Genomic DNA, 20,362 nt, shown 5'->3' on the forward strand with positions numbered 1-20,362 from the left:
AACAGAAAGGAATCCCGCTGCTTCCTTGTTTCGCTCTTATTTCAAGTTAGTTTTTTAATTTTATGAAGCAAAGTATTTTTATTTTTATAGTATTATTATTTTAATGGTTCCAAATATTTGCCAAAGCAGCAAAAGTGTTAAAGAAAATTATTGAAAGATACCTTGCTGAAAGGAAATGTTCCATTTATGTAGAAGCAAACTTGAATTGAAGATAAAGATACTGGTCATTTCTTCTGCTTTTTAGTTATTTTTCTTTTAGAAATACAGTCTTGTCTTGGTCTCGACCTTCAAAAGTCTCGGTCCAGTCTCGAGAAGGTCTTGGTCTCGGCTGGTGAGGTCGTGACTGCAACGCTAACGCTACTAAACACTGAGTCTTGTGTCCAAAAACTTTTTATCACCACCACTGTAGCGAAAGTACTTTGACTTTGCGTTGGCAGCCCTCTCACCTCTTTCTCCGTGTCTCTGGAGATGCAGGCCCACTGGTTTTCCTGAACACTGTAGGCCCAGAAGTCGGCCAAGTCCTGCGTGCCGTCCCAACCCCCAAACAGGTACACGGTCTCTGCCAGGAAAAGTTTCACAGAAAGAAATTAGCGCTCAACAGCAAACCACACCTGACCCCCACAGACCATCGTCACCATCTGTGCATTCCATATTTAAATGGATTTCTTTGCCTAAAAAAGCATTGCAGACAGTGTGACCAGTGTGACCAAATGTGAGTGTCTGGGAGCCAGTAATCATTTGGCGCATGCGTGTGTCAAGATCTAAAGTCTATGGCGACTGGCTTTCACATTGTAGAGCCGTCAAACTAAAGACGCTGTCAAACTTTTCTTCACGTTTGAGTGGAAAAAGTGCGGCTCCACTTCATTGGAAGTGAAAATAAAAAATAAATAAATAAAAGCAGAATGCAACATTTGCACCAAGAACGTAGCGACAAATAGGACGGCGTGACAACAAACTTGATTTGGAGGAAATCCTGATTTGAATCTGTATTAAAATGGGAAAACAAAGTTTTGTGGTGCTATTGCAATGTATTTTTTCACATTGTTCAAATTGGTTTCAAAACACTTGGTATTAAAAAATAATAATAATAAATAAATAAAAATCACCATATAATTCCAGAAGCAGTCCAGAGTATTTGTTCAATGAGGCACCGGTGGCCACCTAAAGCAAGGTGCTGGTGGCTGTTTTTGGGCAGGATTGTGTCCTCATGGGTGCATTATGGGATGGCTTTGACAGCTGTTTGCCTTGAATTTCTGATTGAATGTGATTTTAGAGAAAATCAAGTGTGCAATATGCGGCTGTCAATACAGAAGTTGGTTGCTTTAAAGTTGCTTAAAAAAAACCTGAACATTTCTAAAAACGCTGCTTTGTATTATAATCACACTTAGCTGTGTTGTGCTAAACCGCAACAGGGTCAACAAGGCATCGTGGTTTATATTTCAGACTCTTTCAAACAGCCGACTGTTGCTGTGTTCACACAGAATTTTGCACACTTGGAAATAATCTCAATGACTTTGGAGATGGTTTTCATTAAACACTGAAATGTTCCCACGCTTGTTCAGCACATCTTGACTGATTTCCATGCTCTCGTAATGACCGCAGCGCATTCAAAATCTCAACTTCATCAAACTGGTCCTGATGGTGTGTGTGTGTGTGTGTGTGTCTCTCTCTCTCAACATGTATGTGTTAAGGTAAAGGTGAGCAAGTATTTTCCTTGTGTGAACTTTGATTGTAACGCACTGCAGCAGGCTGGGAGTGGCTGGTGTTAGTCAAGAGAGGGGCGGGACAGGAAACATCAGGCAGACGGGAGCCCCACTGTCACCGTCCAGTCCAGAACTCAGCAATCTTCCCCATGAGATAATGAAGGATTACAACAGCAATATCCGGAAAGTGTTTAGTATCAAATGGGAAGAAGGAGTCACGGGGACATCATGCAACGGGATAGGAAAGAATCCTCTACATTAGGATGTCCTAGCAACTAATACTGATATTAAATGTATGGGAGAACTGAACTGATTACATATCTGAGTCCGAGCTCCAAAGAAAGAGGGAAGAATGGGAAGATTAGAGGAACCCAGTATTGAATAAATAAATTACTGACAGGATAGAAGGGAAGTTACTTTTCCCTGAGAAATTTGGGCCTTCGGTCTGGAGGTTATAAAAAAAGAGATGATAAAAAGCCACTGCGGCTGTGAAGAAGCACCAAGCATAACAGCTTTGTCACATGAAAGAAGGAAAGTTGTGACACAACAAAAACCTTATTAGCTGCGGAATATCAAGTCATCCGTCTTCCCGGCCCTTGAGCCGTATCCCCCCCCTGTTATTAGCTTTGGCCATGAAGGGCAAGAAATAATAATAATAATAATAATAATAATAATAATAATGAGTCAAACAGGAAGATGGGCGGAGCGGAGATTAAAAACTGGGGGGGTTTTGTAATAGCGGAGGTAAAAATAAAACTGGCATTCAAGGTGAAAACCTAACACGAATTTCCTGGCTTTTATGCAGCTGGACACTTAGGGCGTTTACCCACAGTCTCCCTCGGTAACATCTCGGTACGGGTCGGTATTGACGCATTTCCACGGGCCCCAGCACGGTCCCACGGGTTACGATTTTGGTACCTGCCTCCTTGGAGTTCGAAGCGAGCGGAGCTGACACCGTATGGGTGCCGTAGCAACGTGCAGGGCACTGATTGGGTAAGAGTTTTGACGAAAGCCAAAGGCAGTCTCTCACGAAAGACCAAAACCGCCATTTTTTAAATGCCCCGCGTGTGGATTTTTACAGTTTCACGTATTAAAAACTGAAAAGATTATGAAACTGTACCTTGGGCGAACGTAGAACTACAGACGTTTCTGTTCTCTGTGAAGAAAAAGCTCATAGAGAGCTGGACGGACGGAGCGACACGCAATGAAAAGCCTTCCTGGTTTCGCAGCCGGTGGCCGTCGCTGTACAGCGAAACAGTGTCCGCAGAAATAAAAAAATAAAAATGCAGAGCGACTACCGAAGCACCAGGGAACAGTCGGAGTGGAACGAACAGAGAAAATGTTGGAGGTTTGTTCAGCCTAATTCGGATGCGATGGAACACCGACGCGGTGGCCAACGGGAGTGAGACGGGCTCGACTCGGCCGGTGGACGACGAGAGAATAGTCGGCCACAACGATATTTGAAAACATGCTTGAGGACTGTAAATGTGTTTTGTAACATCAAGCAACTTTAGTTTGAAGGCTATTTGCACAGTAGAGCCGTTGAATCGTGTCGATAAACCGCTAGCCACCACCGCTAACTCCGTGCTCTGCTTGTGTTGTGTTCCCTGGCAGCGAAACTTAAGAGGCGGCGATTTTGGCTCGCAAGTTTCGTAAGTTTCACTCCCTATAGCGATTTTAACGCTGCTAGCTTGTTAACGCCGGTCGAATAGAGTTGTTGCTGTTTTGTGCTTTGTGTGGACTTAAGTTGTGCGGATATTCTTGTCTAATAATAAACGACTGTGAGACTCAAGGTGATCGTTTCAGCGTCTACATTTTCTCTTCTAGGACAGTGTTTTCATACAAGTCAACAGTATGAAACAAAATCATTCTAAGCCCTATGAAAATGTCTTGCACAAAACAAAACAAAACCACGGTTAATACAAAAAGTGAATCCTATGGTTTCCGGGACACGGGAGGCACAAAAAAACCTTTGGTTCGCCTTGCAACCGTGACTCCGCCCACGCTCAGGTACTAGTCGGGCTTATGGAAATACCTTTCAACCGAGCTGTCCCGTACCGTGAAGGGCTGGCACTAGCCGCACAGGGCTAGTGGGTAAACGCCCTTATCTTCCTGATCATTCCATTGGAGCGACGCAACGTCACTGACCACCCTGACTTTTACAGCAACCGGCTCGTTTGACGCGCCAATAAAAACACACGTGCACCAAAGGATGGAGCATGACTGATTTTAACAAAGGCTGGCTTCGCTCATCACTCATGGGAATTCTTAAGACAAAAGGCATCGTTTGGGACCTTCTGGCTCCGCCAACTGCTCCCATCAGTGACTGGAGGCGAGTGAGCCGAGGTATTGAAGGCCTGGTTCTGAATGTTGGACACATGGCGGCTCGTTTCCAAGTTAGCCAGTGTGCCATTCATCAGTGGAGGCCGTCTCAACACGTTTCATCTGGTGCTTCTAGTTTAGCAGAGTTTGCTGGCGCTAGGCAAGTGCAGGTCAATGGTTTCTGCTAGCCTGCCAATAAAAACAGTCTATGGCTGTGTCTCAATTCAGGGTCTGCATCCTTTGAAGGCTGCATTTGAAGGCCAGCTGCGTCACAGCACTGCGTGAAGACTTGTCCCAATTCACTAAAATTCAAGGGACGCTCCAAACGCACCCTTCAAATGCGCCCTCCTTTTAGCCCATTCAGAGGATGCAGTGCTACTACTATCCTTCCAAAGTCATGGCTGGATGGTGAACCAATGGTTAGCTTGATGCCATAAAAACATCACTTCTGGGATTGGCCAGCAATTGGGAACGGCGGTGACGCAACCAGGACCCGAACACGGCCTTGCCCACTGGTTGCCATGCTCAGCAGTGGAACAAGTCGTCTGACTATTTTGCTGCTGAGATACAATTCAGGCAAAATGCAATGCGACGCAAGGGCAGTTTTATTGCGACCTTTATTCTATCAAAACAGACATTTGCATCCAGAGTCTGGGGCTACAATTTATTTGCCGCAACAAACCGACCCTGCTAAATTACTGGGACTGGATGGCACGAGTTTGAAAGGGTCTCCAGTGATAAACAGCAACACGAGTTTGAAAGGGTCTCCAGTGATAAACAGCAACACTGGCTAACCTGGAAATGAGCTCCAGCGTTCAAACTTCTGGAACAGCCCCTTCAAACGCACAATAGCGCAGACGCTGCATCACTTTCACAGACACAAACAGTGCAGCCTTTTGTTTCATCAGATGGGGGGAAAAAAACACACATCGCCAACAACAGTTGCCGTCCCCCCGCCCCCCGAGGAGCAGTAACAGTTGTCTTCATTTGCACTTTTATTTGGAGAGGCTGGAGGTGGGCCGGGGCCGGGAAGGTTCATTTGATTAAAACAGAACTACTTTGTGTCGTGGATGTGCGGAGGAGGACGTGAGTCACTGCGACAGTCAAAGAGCCGAGTCACAGTCACACCTCTGCCTGGCTTTGTGCTTTGTGTTTGCGTGGGGTCTTACCGGTCTGGACGTCAATGACCATTTGATGTCCTCCCCTCATTCCCGGCCGGTTGTCGTCGCCGTCACCTGCGGGCGGGGGAGGGACGGCGGGAGGGGGAGAGGGGCGACGCGTGAGTGCGGTAGAGAGAGAGAGAGAGAGTGAGAGATGGAGGGCAGGGAGGCGAGGGTGACGCAGTGTAATGAGGTTGGCCGATGGGGGGAGGGGCGAAAGCGGGAGAGGGAGGGAGTTTCATCAGTGAACTGAAAACCAGCAATGGACGGATTGAGAGGTTTAGCATTTTCTCTCTTTTTCTTAGATAGATTTGTCTCACTGTTCATGTCGTCTCGGTTGACGTCTTGGCCACTTGTACCTTTGTTGCACTTGGGGATGATCTGACTCCACCTGGGCTTGTACTCCTGCTGGCTGATATACTGGTTAAACAAACCATCTGAGCAGGAGGAGACGGAGAAGGAGGAGAGGGAGGAGGAGAGCATCGAATGAAAGAAGGGAAGCCTTTATTAATGTCACGTTGGGGAAATTTGCATCATTACAGCAAAGTGCGAAAGAAGGAAAATGATAGTTAAAAATAAATAAAGAGATAATATGCATGGAGTCAGAAACGACAAAAACAAGATATTTACATCATATGGACAGTTGGGTTATTTTACACCTCATGTATATAATAATGACATACAAGTGATGGTTTTATTGCACCTTTATGAAATATGAGTGTTTGAGAAGAAGAGAGGATGTATATATTCTATAGGTAATAACGGTCGCAGTTTACGTAGACAGTCTTATTCAGTATTATATTTATGGTGCTTGTATGTGATGCTGTAATACTGTACTGAAATATACTGTAACAATATGGTATTAGTGTGTATAATTAGTGTTAATATATTGTAAAGGGAGTATGGTAATAAGAGTGTATATTATTCAAATGTATAGCATGTATACAATATTTATAATATAGTTTTGATGCTTATCAAAACGAGAATATATTTGTAAAAAGTTGTAATAGTGTGCAAAGTATTTACAGTGTTTATACATAGCTTATTACACTTCAAATAACGTGGTAATAGTGTATATTTTGGTGTTTATATGGATACTGTAATATTGTACAGGGGGGCGTCAGCGCAGCCATTCATTGTGTATGTGCGACGTCGGTGTCAGAGCGCAACGCCGCGCAGAGAGCAGAGTGTCGCGCAAGGGTGGCGTTTGACGCCTTGACGCCTTGATGCCCGATTTAAAACATTTTTAAATCGAGCGTCAACGCGCTGTGACGCCATCTGGGCGCGGCCAATAGGAGAGCAGCCGGCTCCGGGGGGAAAAGTGCCCAGATGCACAGCACGGCACCAGTTGTTAAATATGTGTTAAAACTTCTCTACATCGAACAGTGCCTGACAATACATGAACATAAAGTTGTTGTTTTTTTCATATATATTTGGGTCGGGACATTATCGCGTTGATTCGCATTTTATTTTACACTCTAGAGTCTAGACAACACGGAACGTACTTTGCACGGGTTTTCGTTCCACCGCAGTTATTCAAGCCTCCGGTGCCGCCTGAATGCAAAACACGTAGCACCTAGTACGAGCACCGGAGGTAACGAGAACGTCAGAGTGCCGAAACCAAGCAGAGTCGCCAACCTGATACATATTTTTAAGCTCGTCTTGAGTCCCAGAACTCGGTGTCATATCAAATGTTACACTTGGGACACTGCGAGACAAGTTTTCCCTTCGTTTTTCCTCACTACTGCTCGATCGCAAACTGGCGCCCTGCTCTGCATCGGGCCACTTTTTTCAGAACCGGATGCTCTCCTATTGGATGCGCCGAGGTGTCGTCACAGGGCGTTGACGCCAGGTCTGCGCCTGCTTGCGCCATACCGTGCGTCAGACCGCGTCAAAAACGCGTTCAGTGTGTAGGCACCTTTAGTCTTGTATTTTTTTTTTCTTTCTTCTTATTTTATTTACGGTATTTGTAGGGTTGTTTTTATGATCAAATAAGGAATTCAATTCAATTCAATTCAAAAGGATTGAGGACAAAACAAATAAGAAAGAAACGCAACCGACCCATCCGCAAAGGTTCGAAGGGATGTTCTGTTCAGACGGACTGTGGTTACCTCTCACGGCCTTGTCGATGAGCTCCTCGCACGCGTCAAAGTCCCCCTGGAGCACCAGGCGGTCGTGCAGGTGGGTGAGCATGGGGTGCTCCAGCGCTATCCGGGTCTTCTTCTGCAGCGACTCGAAGGCCTCGGTGTAGTTATGCTGGCGGAAGTGCTTGAGGCAAAGGCGGATGGCTTCCTGCTCTCTGTACTGCAGGGACACGGCAGAGGAAAGAGGCTCAAATCAATCCACGCTGATCGATTGATCGATCTGTTGGCTGAAGTGTCAAACACCCTGATTGGTGCCCAGCTTATTGGACACCAATCAATACATTTGTCAGTTAATAATATTCCCACAACTACACCTACGATAGCCACGCAACTGCAGAAATAAGCAAAATGTAACACAACCTGTAAAAATAGGGACTATACATTATAGTGACACACACACACACACACACACGCACACACACGCACACACACGCGCACGCACGCACACACACACACACACACACACACACACACACACACACACACACACACACACACACACACACACACACACACACACAGGTCTGTTTCAAGGCGCTTCCACAAAGGCAGCAGTGAGAGGTGGGACGGGCAGTGGCGCGGAGGTGAACAACAAACGCTTTTCTCTGCTGAAAAATGAGTTTTCCCATCGATGTCGTAACCCAGTGTTTCCAAGGTAGAGACTTTGGAGGGTAATGGCAGGATGTGGTTCTAAATATCATCACGTCTGGCACACTTCAGTGAAGCACACCATGGTATTCAAAGCCATGTTGGCTTGTCCAGTCAAAATGTCAAAGGATGAACCTGTTGTTGTTGTTGTTTATGTGCGCCCGCTGTCTGACTGCACAGGCCGTCTAAACAATGAAGACATTTCAAAAAATTCAACCTTCATGTACATATCAGTCGCAGTCGCTGTAGCTAGCAAACAACTATTGCTGGGCATCATTCCAGTTTTTTGATGCTAAGCCAATTTCGATTATTGGTACCAGAGCGATACTTATTTTTTCTTTTGATACCAACAACAAAATGCATTGCAATTACATCACTAAACCCTTATAGTCCATTTTTTAATGGCCATCCAAAACAGGATTTTCTCCAAACCAAGTTTGTTGTATCCTTTTGCTGCTACATCCTTGCCATAGACATTTTGCTTAGTTTTGCTCCACCTTAATGACGTGGAGCCACACTTTGGACCTCTTCCATCCTTCAGCCCACCCATCCATCCATCCATCCATCCATCCATCCATCCATCCATCCTATACGCCCGCTTCCTCCTGCATTCCGGTGTGAAAGCCCATCAGCAGCATCTTTAGATCCGGACACACGAATGCCAAAAGCTTTACTGCCCAGGATATCGAAACTTGGCACAGAAAAACGCTTTGGCTTTCGATGTCCGAAAAGATCTGAGCATTTCGATCGATGCTAATGAATGCAGCTAAGTTGGGTAGCCAGCCCTGCAAATAGCACGTTTAATAAAAGGCCAACAGCCAAACAAACAGAGACGCCTCCTCCTCAAACCTCAGTCAGTGACCCATGCACGTAAAAACTAAAAACACCAGTCCACAATAAGAGCAACATTCCTACGTATCTCGGGCCTCAACTTCAAAATGCATCTTTAGAGATGCGGCTTCAAGGAAACACAATTACATACCCGTCAATCACTTGGTACCTTGTGGGGTCACAAGGGCTTAAACGTCAAACCCACGCGCCGCTCAAATATAAAAACTGTTTCAAGTGGGGAACGCAAAAAAAATCTAAAAAAAAAAAATAATAATAAAAATCTGAGACTTTTTCCGAAAGGCTTTCAAAGCAAACACATTCCAAGTCATGATGGAAATGCGACGGGGAGAAGGAGGGGGGGGGGGGGGGGGAAGGAAGGGGGGGGGGGGTTCCATAATCTCAGTTTGGCCGTTTGATATTTGGCCAAAGAATGTCTCAAGTTTCGGGGCTGTAGAACAATCGGGACATTTTGTTTCACTCAGACAAATTGTCCACGTCCAGAATGTCTTCTTGCTCAACTCCGTTTGAAGCGGATTCTGTTCTCCCCTCGATGGCACGAAGCCTCGCGACATCGCGAGACGCCAACGCGTCCTTGCAAAACCGCTGCTCCAACTGGGAACGCTGGGAAATACGACAAGAATGTGAGTTGTAATAGACGCAACCGCCGCGACTCCAACGGTCAACTGTATTCCAGTCAAACGTACATGCAAATCCAATGTAACTGCGTTACAGCTCTTCTAATGTGAACTCAAATTTAGCAGTTCACTGAATAGACGAGCAGCAACGCGTTGTTGATTTTTTTTTTATACATTTAGCATTTGACACACTCGCTGTGAGCCCTTCTGAACGTGACGTCATGACGGCAATCGCTCTGATTGTCATCGTCAGCGTGAACGCCATCGCTACCCAAAACCCTCCGGAGAGTTGACGTGACAGCCAGGCGCCCGGCCGCTGGCGGCAGAGCGCCGTTGACGCCGTCCACCGGACGGTCGCGACTTGGATTACACAAGGCACGGAAAAGTGTTGCGCAACACTGAAGGGAACGAAACCGAGGTTCCCGCTATAAAAAGACAGGAGGGGAGTTCAGCTCGAGTTCATCCCGGTCGGTGGAGCAAAGGTGCAAAGGGAAATAAAGACAGGACGGAAAATTAGGAGTCGTTATTTATGACGCATGACTTTGTGTGGCCCATTCACAACCTCTGGCTTTGATAGTTATTAATAGAATAGAACAGCAACAAATCAAGCAAAGAGAGGAAAAAAAATGATATTAAAGAAAAAGAAATAAAAAATAAAAAAAGTGGTTCAGAATTTTGGATGTCAGACTATTTATGTAAATGTATGTAAATAATGTAAGAAACTTAAAAACTACCCTTGTATCGTAATGACCGTGTTGTATTTTGAGGGACTGGGCTCTCAGCAGTAGTGGAATTTTAAACAGAGAAGAACAATAATATCAATCCACCGCTGCCACAGCCTGCTAGCAGCTACAAGAAGGACAGCCACATTCCTACTCAGACACTATTCACTCAAGATGCAATGCGATGCAATGAAAGAGCAGTTTTAGAGCTACCATTATTTTTTGTCAACACAGACATTTACACCGTTACTGGCAAGGCTAGCAGAAACCATTGACTTGCACTAGCCTCGCAACAAACCAACGCTGCTGCTGCTGCTGCTGCTGCTGCTGCTGCTGCTGCTGCTGCTGCTGCTGCTGCGATGCGCAAACCCATGAACTCTAAGCTGAAAGACACTGAGCAGGTCTCGGCTTACCTTGCTGTACCAGTTAAGGCAGGGCTGCACCACATCAGGATCTTCAATGCCGTGCAACTCGATGTACCAGATGCTGAAATTAAAACTCGGACCCCAGGACATCAGAGGCACTGAGAGGAAGAACAGCGACAGGTGCATTCAGAGGCAGAAACTTTCACCGTAGCTGATGTTTGTCAAAGGGGGAAGCGGACAGTCACCCACCTATTTTAACAAATCTGCAGGGGAACATCTGCTCGTCAATCTTGTGCTTTAAGGTGAACGTCTCCTTGTTGTAGTCATTCTTAAGGCCACTGGGGGAAAGAGAGAGCAAACGGGTTTCACTCGTTGCAATGATGTTCGTCACTTCCACGTGCTGTCGAATCTTTGTATTGATGTAATGAAATTGTTAATTGATGAATTAATACATTTAAATATTATTACATCCAAAGTTATAATCATGCATTTCTTCCAATGCTGAAGGTTTAAGGGGCTCCATTAAGAAAAGGCAGCGTATCTACAAGGCAATCCCAGTACAGCCATTTCCCCAACCAGGCAATAAGGCCTCATCTCCATCAGGCATGGGCAAACTACGGCCCGGGGGCCCATAGAACCTTTTTATGTGGCCCACTGATCTTGAGGAAATGAGATTAATAGTAAGTAAGCCATAAATAAAGCTGTGTTTCATTCAATTTTTCAGAGTTTTAGGAGTGATTTCAATAAAGAGCTGAACACTGTGTGGCTTCAGAGACATAATATATTGCAAGGCTTCTGTTCATTTTCAATTGACAATAAAGCACGTTTTCTACACATCCAATGATATACTTTTTTCACCTATGAGGTGGGTCACAAAAACACTCCATCCATCTGCTGCTGCTGCTCCGGCTCCTCTGTCACATTTTGGAAGCCATTGTGGCCCCTTGGTCAAAAGGTTTTCCCACCTGTGGTCTGCACCCTCTAATATGTGATTTTCCACCAATAAAACTGGAGGAAAGGAAATACATTGTGCATACTGCAGCCTCCAACAGCAGTAGAGCGTTGATTAACTGACCTTTAAGAAGTCAGCCAGCTCTTAAAAAAATACTTGTAGCAATAATTCTGTGTGGTCTGTCCAACAGAACAAACCTTCTTATTTACTGAAGGCTGCAGGAAATGCAGTCTCGGCGCCCACTGTTGAGTAATGGACGACCCAAATGTTGGACAGTGACGCAACAAGAGCAAACGGAGCTCAGGTCATGGTAACTTTCCGCAGTGTAGAAAGTGAGGCCAGTGTTTGCAGCGCCACTCATCCACTGGATTCAATCCAATTCTTTATTTGACCGAGTTAAGAAGACATTGGGAGTAAAAGGGATTTCATTTTTTTTTTTTAGGGGTGACTTGCAGCACATGTGTATACCCAATATACGGGCAGAAAAAAAATCCCCTACTAAAACTCTTTAGCTTTTTAATTAGCTAAAAGCTGCGGCAACAGAAAAGTGAGAAGCAAGCAAGCGGCCAAAGATGAGTCCCTGGAATACCCTGAGCTGCCAGCGAGGAATTATTTCACAATTAACCACAATCAATCCAATCTAATGTCACAATAATGCTGACCAAAAAAAAGGGGGGGGATTCATGCAACCAGAGGTGGCGCTAGACTTTTTCTTTGACCGGTGAAGTTTCTGTCTCTCTCTCTCTGACGTGATTCACCAAATTGACATTTTAATAAAGAAGGTAACCAACTCTCTTTGGACTTGTGTGTTATACCTTTAAGCATTAATCACTCCACAGTTTTGCTGATCAACCTTTGTGCTAACTAGATGGATTTTCCCAAAGTGCTCCCATATTACTGTGATTGGCTGAGTTCAGGTGTGGCCGTGCAAGACAGCGGAAGTGAGAGAGAGCGCTGAGGCACGCAAAGAACCTGTCTGACTACTCCGCATTGCGTGTCAGAAGTGGGCGCTGCATTATGCTCACTGCCACCAAGTGGTCAGGGGTGGAATTGCAACCTCAAAATCACTGACGGCCTTCAGATTTTTCCGTCATAGTTAGAAAAACAAATGTCAACGATGGAAAACATTGAGTTACCACGACCGCTGCATGCAACACAAGTGGATATATATACAAAACACACAAAAGAGTGGAAGGTCACCCAGCTGCAGGCCTCACCTGGACAAGAGCTCCGTCATGTTCTCTTCGCTCATCCCGCCAAACACCTTGAACTTTTTCAGGTTGCACACGTGCGTCTTCTCATACTTTCCAAAGGTGATGCTCTGAACGACCGCCGGCCTTTCCAACTTCAAAATTAAAAACTGAGGAGAAAATACAAAAGAGGAACCAAAAGAAGAGGATTGGAGACATCATGGTGAAAGGGACAGAAGGCAAGAAATCAAATTACAATGCTGCTGCTGTGTCTGTTTGCCGAAGGGCCAATCCAGTCCCTGACACGCAATCCATCAGCTGCATCTACAGGTCGGCGTCCGTTAAATGGGCCGGAACAACCAATCACCAACAACGGGGCAGAAACATCGAGTGCGTTTTGCTCTTTGTGCCGTTTCTCAGCGCTGACAAAAGAAGGTTTCGCTGTTTTTGGACGATTAACAAAATTGGATGGAAACGAGGTGGCATGACGTAATTGGTATTATTTATATAAGATGCTCTACTGCTTGGAGGAAAGAAAATAGGTGTCAGCGGCGTGGCACAAATCTAAAGCCGACTGAAAAAATCCACCAAAATAAAAATTCAGAAAGAAAAATGCAAATCCTGCACTTCCATGATGTTTCAGCATCAAGGCTACGTAAATGCACGAGCTGCGAAGATGGCGTCCATAAATTACGTCTGATGCAAATTCCCATTTAATGCCGAAGCAACTATTTTCGACAAAACCTGCCGAACCGACGCTTTAACATCGACTCATCAATGACGAAAGAAACCCACACTGTTTTCCATTCAACGACAAAACCATTTTATAATAGATTCATTTAATGTTCCTGTCAGGCATTGATTTTTCTTTTTCTTCCCGTCTGACGCATTCACAAAGCTCTGCTGTGACTCATATGTTCCAAGGTTATAATCGAGAAATGGAGGCTGATCATTTTCGGCACAGTCTGATTAACGTGGTCAATGGCGGGGGGGCAAGATCTGGTCCAGACTGAAGATCATCACAAATAACTGTTGATCATCAGACCATTGTAAAAACACGTAAATACTACTACTACTACTCCTACCACTACTGCTGCTACTACCACTACTACTACTAACAACAATAATAATAATAATAATAATAATTAAAAGGGAAACGAGCTGTTTGTCTCAATGTATGTATCACTGACTAAAAGCTAAAAGTCAGAATACACAACAATCTACACTAGAATTTGGCTGAGGGGCTGGATCAGGAGCAGACGGATGGAGTGATTTGGTGACCCACCTCAGAGGAGAAAAGAACATACAGTATCATGGGATGTGTAGATGAACATTAAATCAGTGTTGTTGAACCCCCACTGTATTTGGCTCTTCACTGAAATGACTCTTAAAAAAACTGAAACGCTGATGAAATACAGCTATTTTATTACTTACTATTAATTTAATTTCTTCAAGTTTGGCAGTTAAAAAGTCCAAACAGGCTGCCTATGGCCCGCAGGCCGTAGTTTGCCCAGGGCTGCTCTAGAACAACCGTGTGCGGGGATTTTATTTGAGATGTTTTTGTTGAGGCAAAAAAAACAAAAAACTATTACATTAAAAAAAAAGAAGAAAAAAAAACCCATCTTATTCATCTCACCCCGTCACCACGACGCTCAACAGCACTTTGACAGTGCAAGAGCGTCGCACAAGCGCTGGCTGGTTAGTGGTTAACCATTGTTTTCAAGTAATCCATTTCCTCTTGCCATGCAAAACAAGTGTACAGATTTCTCCTTGAAACGCCGGCGACCACAGCGATGCTCCCGAGTCAACGAGTTCACGAGGCACGGCCAGCGAGACGAGCCACACAGCTGTGCGAACACCGGTGCCTGTACAGGAAGTGGTGATGGGGCCATGGCACAGAACGCAGTTTCGAAATCGGGTTGAGATGCTTGAGTTGGCTGCTTGATAAGAGATTTATTTAGAGCACCAATGCTTTTTTTTTTTTATCCTGCTTATCCAACAGGTATGTCTAAATATATATATATGTACTGTGTATGACTGTGTGTGTGTGTGTCTGTAAATAAACTCAGACATTTCTCAATGCAGAGAATCCATGCAGCCTTTTGATGAAGAACATCGTCACCTCCTTTCTGTGGTACAGAATTGTACCAACACTATGTATGTCTAAATATATATACTGTGTATGACTCTGTGTGTGTGTGTGTGTGTGTGTGTGTGTGTGTGTGTGTGTGTGTGTGTGTGTGTCTGTAAATAAACTCAGAAATTTCTCAAAAATATGAACAGCTTTGAGTATTGACATTCAAACCTGAGATTTCAGATTAGCTGCACATGACGTGTACACTAAAGTCCAATCAAACTGCCACATCTCGTTTCCACTGGTTCAACATTTGCCCACGGACACGCCATTAGCACTGATCAGATAGGACGGTGAGGCCGTCCGTAGCGCCAACAGTCAATACTGCTGCTTGTTATCTATTCATCCATTTATTTATTTATTAAAGATAAACTGGATAAAGTACACACAGTACAGTGAAGGAGACCTACTTGTGGAGGGTAGTTGCTCTCAGAAGACCACCTGGAAGACTGATCGTTGGGTTTGTCCACTAAGATATTCCTATAAAGCAATCACAAAAAGAGGAGGCGATCATGTTTACACATCCATATGACTCGTCCCTGCAGGAGAACAAGTCGGCATAGTAGGGAGAGTTTCTTAAGATTTCATAAACCGTGGAACGCACAGGATAACTATTTGTGCCTGGAACATACGGTGACAGTCATCTCAATAAAACAGTTGTTTATCAGTCCATATTGGTGCTATGTATATACTGAGTTCACCGAATTGGTGTTTCTTTAGTTCGTGTTGTTAATTTGAACCGTCTGTGTCACGTTGTTGGCTGCATCATGCTAACCAGCAACAGGGAAAATAGCTCTAAACACCAACGCGACACGTGCATAGTAAGCAAGCATATAGCATATTTATGAGGGATTAACTGAGTGTGTGTCCAATGGCGTGCGACACTTTAGTTCCGAAGCACCTGTTTCAGCTGGTTAGCCGCCGTTGCTACTTTGGTTAGATAACTGCCGCTAATGCTACTGACGTTAGCTCCAGCGGCTAGCAAAAACGATAATCGCCTTTATTTACGTCGCTACAGGGCATTCATATGTGTGGAAGTGTATTCTGACAGGCTTTTATTTTAGACACAGAAGTGAGCGTCTAAAAAAAAAAAAAGGTTACTAAACGCTGGAACGCTGAGGTGATCGTTGAAACATTGAGCTCTCGAAGCCCAAACGCCAGATTTTGTTTTGATCGACTGTAGACGCTCGAAGAGTTGCGAATATTTTCACAAGGGCTCTGTGTAGCACTCACGAATGTATTAATGAACAATCCAAATGTCATCTTTCGGAAATGCTATGTTTTGACTAACAGACACCATGCCGAGCTTTCGTCAAATGCTCCACTGGCTTATGCAAAAAGAAAAAAAAAACTGTCTTTCAAGCGGCTAGGTGCATAAACCAAAACGCCCCTGACGCTGGCGACAAAGCTAGGCTAGCACTAGCTCAGGCTAGGATCGCAGACAGGCGAGGCCAGTCGGGACGACTGACAACACACACCGCTGCACACGGGCGAACTCAGATCCCTTGTGACCGTACAACATGGGACCCACGTAGGAGCGTCTACGCTGTGCATTACTCACTCTGGTAAGTATGTGGAGGAGTAGGAGCTCCATTTAAAAACGCTGAAAGTGAGGATTCTGCTCTCGGGGACGACAGCCATCTTGCAGGAAAATAACAAGCAGCGAGCGGCGGGAGGCTAGCGGGAGCAGCGGCGGGCCTTAAAGAGACAGTACGCCCTGTTCTGTCGACACGGCGAATAGAAAGAGCAATGGAAAGCGAAAGTCTAGATTTCATGAACATCTTGTTAAAAAACAAAACAAAAAAACGGTTCAATAATTTACTTTTAGTTGAGTTTGGCAGGTTGAACAAAATTATGGAGACCTTGATGCTTTTACCCTCAAATATACCAGTCGTGGTATATTTGGTGGGTATATATTCGTGGTATATAAATCAGACATTTCACTCACAATAGAATCGCAGATACGGACAACCAAGCTCCGAACATAATCTCCTATTCACCCTATTTTTGCCTTTATCCAGTTTTCCATGAGGTCAACTTCCCACTGTCAGTTGTGCACCATGAGCTTTTTCTTGCCTCCATGAGAAGGTTTGTTGTTTGAGGCGGTGGACGGAATCCTTCATAAAACACTGATCAGTTAATGTGTTTGTGTGCCCTTGTAATTGAACTGAAATGTAGGCAATAACCAAATGTCCCAAACAAATATCAATCATTTTGTCTTTGATGGGACCTTTCAGCTCATTCCAAACAGCTGCATGCTGTGCCTTTTTCCAAACCTCAGCTTAAACGAGTGAGAGTTTGCCAGTATTATTTACTCTAGCTGCTGGTAAAGGGCTGACATCAATGCCAAGCCTCCAGTTTGGTCATATCTAGTCACGCCACGTCTTTCCATAATGCGTGCTACCACTTTTGGATTGTCCTGCCTGGCCATGTGTTAATGTCAATTCATTTATAAGGCATCATATACACATGGAGTCATGTAATTACACAGGTTTGGCTGTTAAGGTGACGCTTTCTCTTTTTTTAAATGAAGGGAGTTAAAAGCATCTCTTGATGTGATCTCAGCACGTCACTGCGTTGTGTGATGAGAGCTCGGATGAATCATCTGATGAGTAACTGAGCTGAGATTCCGGTTAGCTGGACCCCTCCAGAAGAAAAAAACAATGACAGCTCCCTTCTTCCGCTCTTCCAACGTCACTGCATCCCTTTGGGAGGGGCTAAAATCCTTCATCCACACTGCACTGTAAATGCAGGGTTGTGGATGTGGAAGTTGAACCTCTGCTGACGGAGGCAAGCACTGTCCTTAATCTTCATCTTTGAAGATGTAGGAACATAATCTCCAAGACTTTTTTCTCTTCCTCCAGCCAGGGACCAGATTAGGAAGTGATTTGCTTGCAAAGAGGTGTTCTCTTGAAATACTCCATCTTCACCTGAAACATACACTCACTGGCCACTTTACTAGGTCCAGTGTTCAACTGCTTGTTAAGACAACGAGGACGAGACGCTGAGTGCATCTATGAATAATTCACCACAAGTGGCAGATGATGTATCTGACTGGATAATGCATACAATACAGGTATTGTATTGACAGAAACTATGTATTCATAATAGTCAGTGAAGTTGGATCCATTAAATGTGCATACAGTATATTCTGTATTTGCCCAATAATGTGTCAGTAAATAATCGCTAAATGAATATTAGATTAATTCACCAATGCCATATCAATTTATGGCCAGCACATATTTTTGCAATACTGAATGATTAAATAAATGAATGGTGTATGACAGGTGTGTAGCTGTCAATTGTCCTCTGCGAAGCAGTGCCACCCAAGCCAGCCACTGGTCCAGCTATTCCTTTTTTTTCTTGGCTAAGGCTCATATAAGAAAAGCTGTAAATATGAAGTTGAATAAGTCCTGCAACAAGTTGGAGCCATCCGAAAGATGATTGAATTGAAGTGGGCGCTGTCCAGGCCCATGTTAGCAACGATAGCTGTGCATCAGGACAATTAGCTTGTTTCTGACAATGACCTAAGCTAGCGGTACCGCTCATTTCACTTTGCTTTTTCCAGTTCTTTTTTTTCTGGGACTCGTCATAATCTGGTCCCAGTCATTCCAAAGCGGACGGCTGAGACGACCGGCGCTGCATTCACACGGCGCCCCCGACTGTCCAACGGAGAAGAAATCCACACCAAAACACTGCACCTGGAAAGGTTTTAGCTGCTAATTTTCCTTTTTTCAACTCGTCCATTTTCTATCACCGCTTCCCCTGCACTTAATGGTGGCAGTGGGCTGCTGGGAGCCTATCACAGCTGTCCTAATGCCAAAGTGGGGTCACATCCTGGACAAGTCGGCATCTTTCTATCGGAGGGCCACAAAGAGAGAACAACCGCTCGCAGTTGCACGCGCTCCTCGGAACTGGGGATGCGTCAATACCACTTTTTTTTTTTTACAGAACCATTAGAGTACAAGTCCTTGCATTTTAGTACTCACCAATACTAATACCGAGTACTTAATAAGGCTATTACACTTTACAGAATTACTTTTATTTGTTTATTATTTCCACAGATGTTCTGTTATTTGAACAACAGTTTTTTGTTTTTAGAACAAGTTTCACTGCAGTACAAACACAAATTTAACGAAATTGTCATCTACATCCATATATAACTGTTATCGGTGTCATGGTATCAGCATGTATTTTTACGAGTATGAGTAGTACTCAACCACGTTATTGTTGCCGATACCCAATACTGGTATCGGTATCAGTGCACCCCTACTGGGGACAATGGAGAATTTTTGGTTTGCCTCAGGTGCAATGCCTCTGGACTGTGGGAGAAGGCTGGAGGAACCCAGAGAGAACCCCCCCCCCCCACACACACACACACACACACACACACAGAAACCCACAACCTTCCCACTGTGAGGAGACAGTGCTAATCTCTGTTACTGGTTTGCCAAAGAAATTTAAGTCAAGTGTATTTTTTGTGCCAGCTTTCATTCATATTGGTAAGGAACCCTTTTTTAACCATAATTTTAGATAAATTCATAAAATGCTTCGTAAATATTGATTATTGTTGTTTTGGGGATTTTGAGGTTAGTCTGCTGCATCAAAAAGAAAGAAAAAAGGCAACTGAGAAGAATGCACAAAATCCTGAATCATGAATAGTGATTCAAAAGACTGCAGAAAGAAGTGCGGGCGGCTCTTCACTGCGTCTAATTTAAGCCCTGCTTTGTAGTATTTATATTTTTGGTCTGTTATTTGATTATGTTTTTGTTGCTGTTTTGGTAGGATTACTCTGAGTGTTTTTCACTTTTTAGGTGAATCATCTGAGTGGACCTCCTTCAAGCCTTTTAACGTGCGCAGAATGATAATGACGTTTCTTCTGAGTGCACATCAAGGGCTTGGCGCGGCTCTGCTTCCGCTCGCTGGACGGCCACCAGTCAATTTTCTGAATATATAAATGAGTCCAGCTGTGTCATTCAGTAACACACACACACACACACACACACACACACACACACACAAAGTATTGCTGAGTTTGTATTATGTAAAAAATAGTCTGTTGTCTAACCCTTTTAAACTGCGTGAAGCAAACAGACGTTTTCTTCTGTTCCTTCCAGGGTCGTCATGGCGGATCGTCTCCCTCCATCTAACCCTATCTTCTTCCTCAACTTGTCTTTCACACAAACTCTCCTGCCAGAGTTTCACACACACACACACACACTGAACAGTTTATACGTCAACTTTTGACATTTTTAGCGGAAGAAACAGGTTATATGATAACATTCAATTCCCCCTGGTCGTTCACACAATGGTGAATCAGGTCGTCAGGTGCGACTTAGGACATGTTGTGAAATGCCATGCGTGTGATAAAGTGCAGAAACAGCCTATATATAACTCACAAAGTACTTCCTGTTCTATTGCTCTTCCCGACCAGATGAAGGGTTAAAGTACATCTATTTATACAGTTATCATAGCTTCAGAAAAAAGTGAAGAGGAAAAGAAAGCTTTAAAAGGAAGTAGCCTGAACAGAAGAAAGAAACAAGATGAAACAAGAGC

The 20,362-nt window shown here is 44.3% G+C and overlaps 1 protein-coding gene across 2 annotated transcripts in view; it reads right to left on the minus strand.

Moving 5' to 3' along the window:
* The window catches only part of mkln1 (muskelin 1, intracellular mediator containing kelch motifs), a 28,955-nt gene extending 12,452 nt beyond the window's left edge, over positions 1-16,503 (minus strand). The window contains exons 1-9 of one of the 2 annotated variants that reach the window (XM_076012050.1): positions 16,368-16,503; positions 15,217-15,286; positions 12,700-12,842; positions 10,780-10,868; positions 10,579-10,688; positions 7,297-7,489; positions 5,545-5,622; positions 5,195-5,260; positions 447-559 (exon numbers count right to left, since the gene is read on the minus strand). In XM_076012050.1, the coding sequence (XP_075868165.1) occupies positions 447-559; positions 5,195-5,260; positions 5,545-5,622; positions 7,297-7,489; positions 10,579-10,688; positions 10,780-10,868; positions 12,700-12,842; positions 15,217-15,286; positions 16,368-16,447 (942 nt within the window). In that variant the 5' untranslated portion in view covers positions 16,448-16,503. Of the gene's footprint in view, positions 1-446; positions 560-5,194; positions 5,261-5,505; positions 5,623-7,296; positions 7,490-10,578; positions 10,689-10,779; positions 10,869-12,699; positions 12,843-15,216; positions 15,287-16,367 lie in introns of both variants that reach the window. The other variant, XM_076012049.1, reaches the window with a different exon arrangement.
* Positions 16,504-20,362: the final 3,859 nt, after the last annotated feature.

This window comes from Nelusetta ayraudi, unplaced genomic scaffold (assembly GCF_046127955.1).
Source record: "Nelusetta ayraudi isolate G7.1 ecotype Tasmania unplaced genomic scaffold, CSIRO-AGI_Nayr_v1 ptg000135l, whole genome shotgun sequence".
In the NCBI taxonomy this organism is placed as follows: Eukaryota; Metazoa; Chordata; class Actinopteri; order Tetraodontiformes; family Monacanthidae; genus Nelusetta; species Nelusetta ayraudi.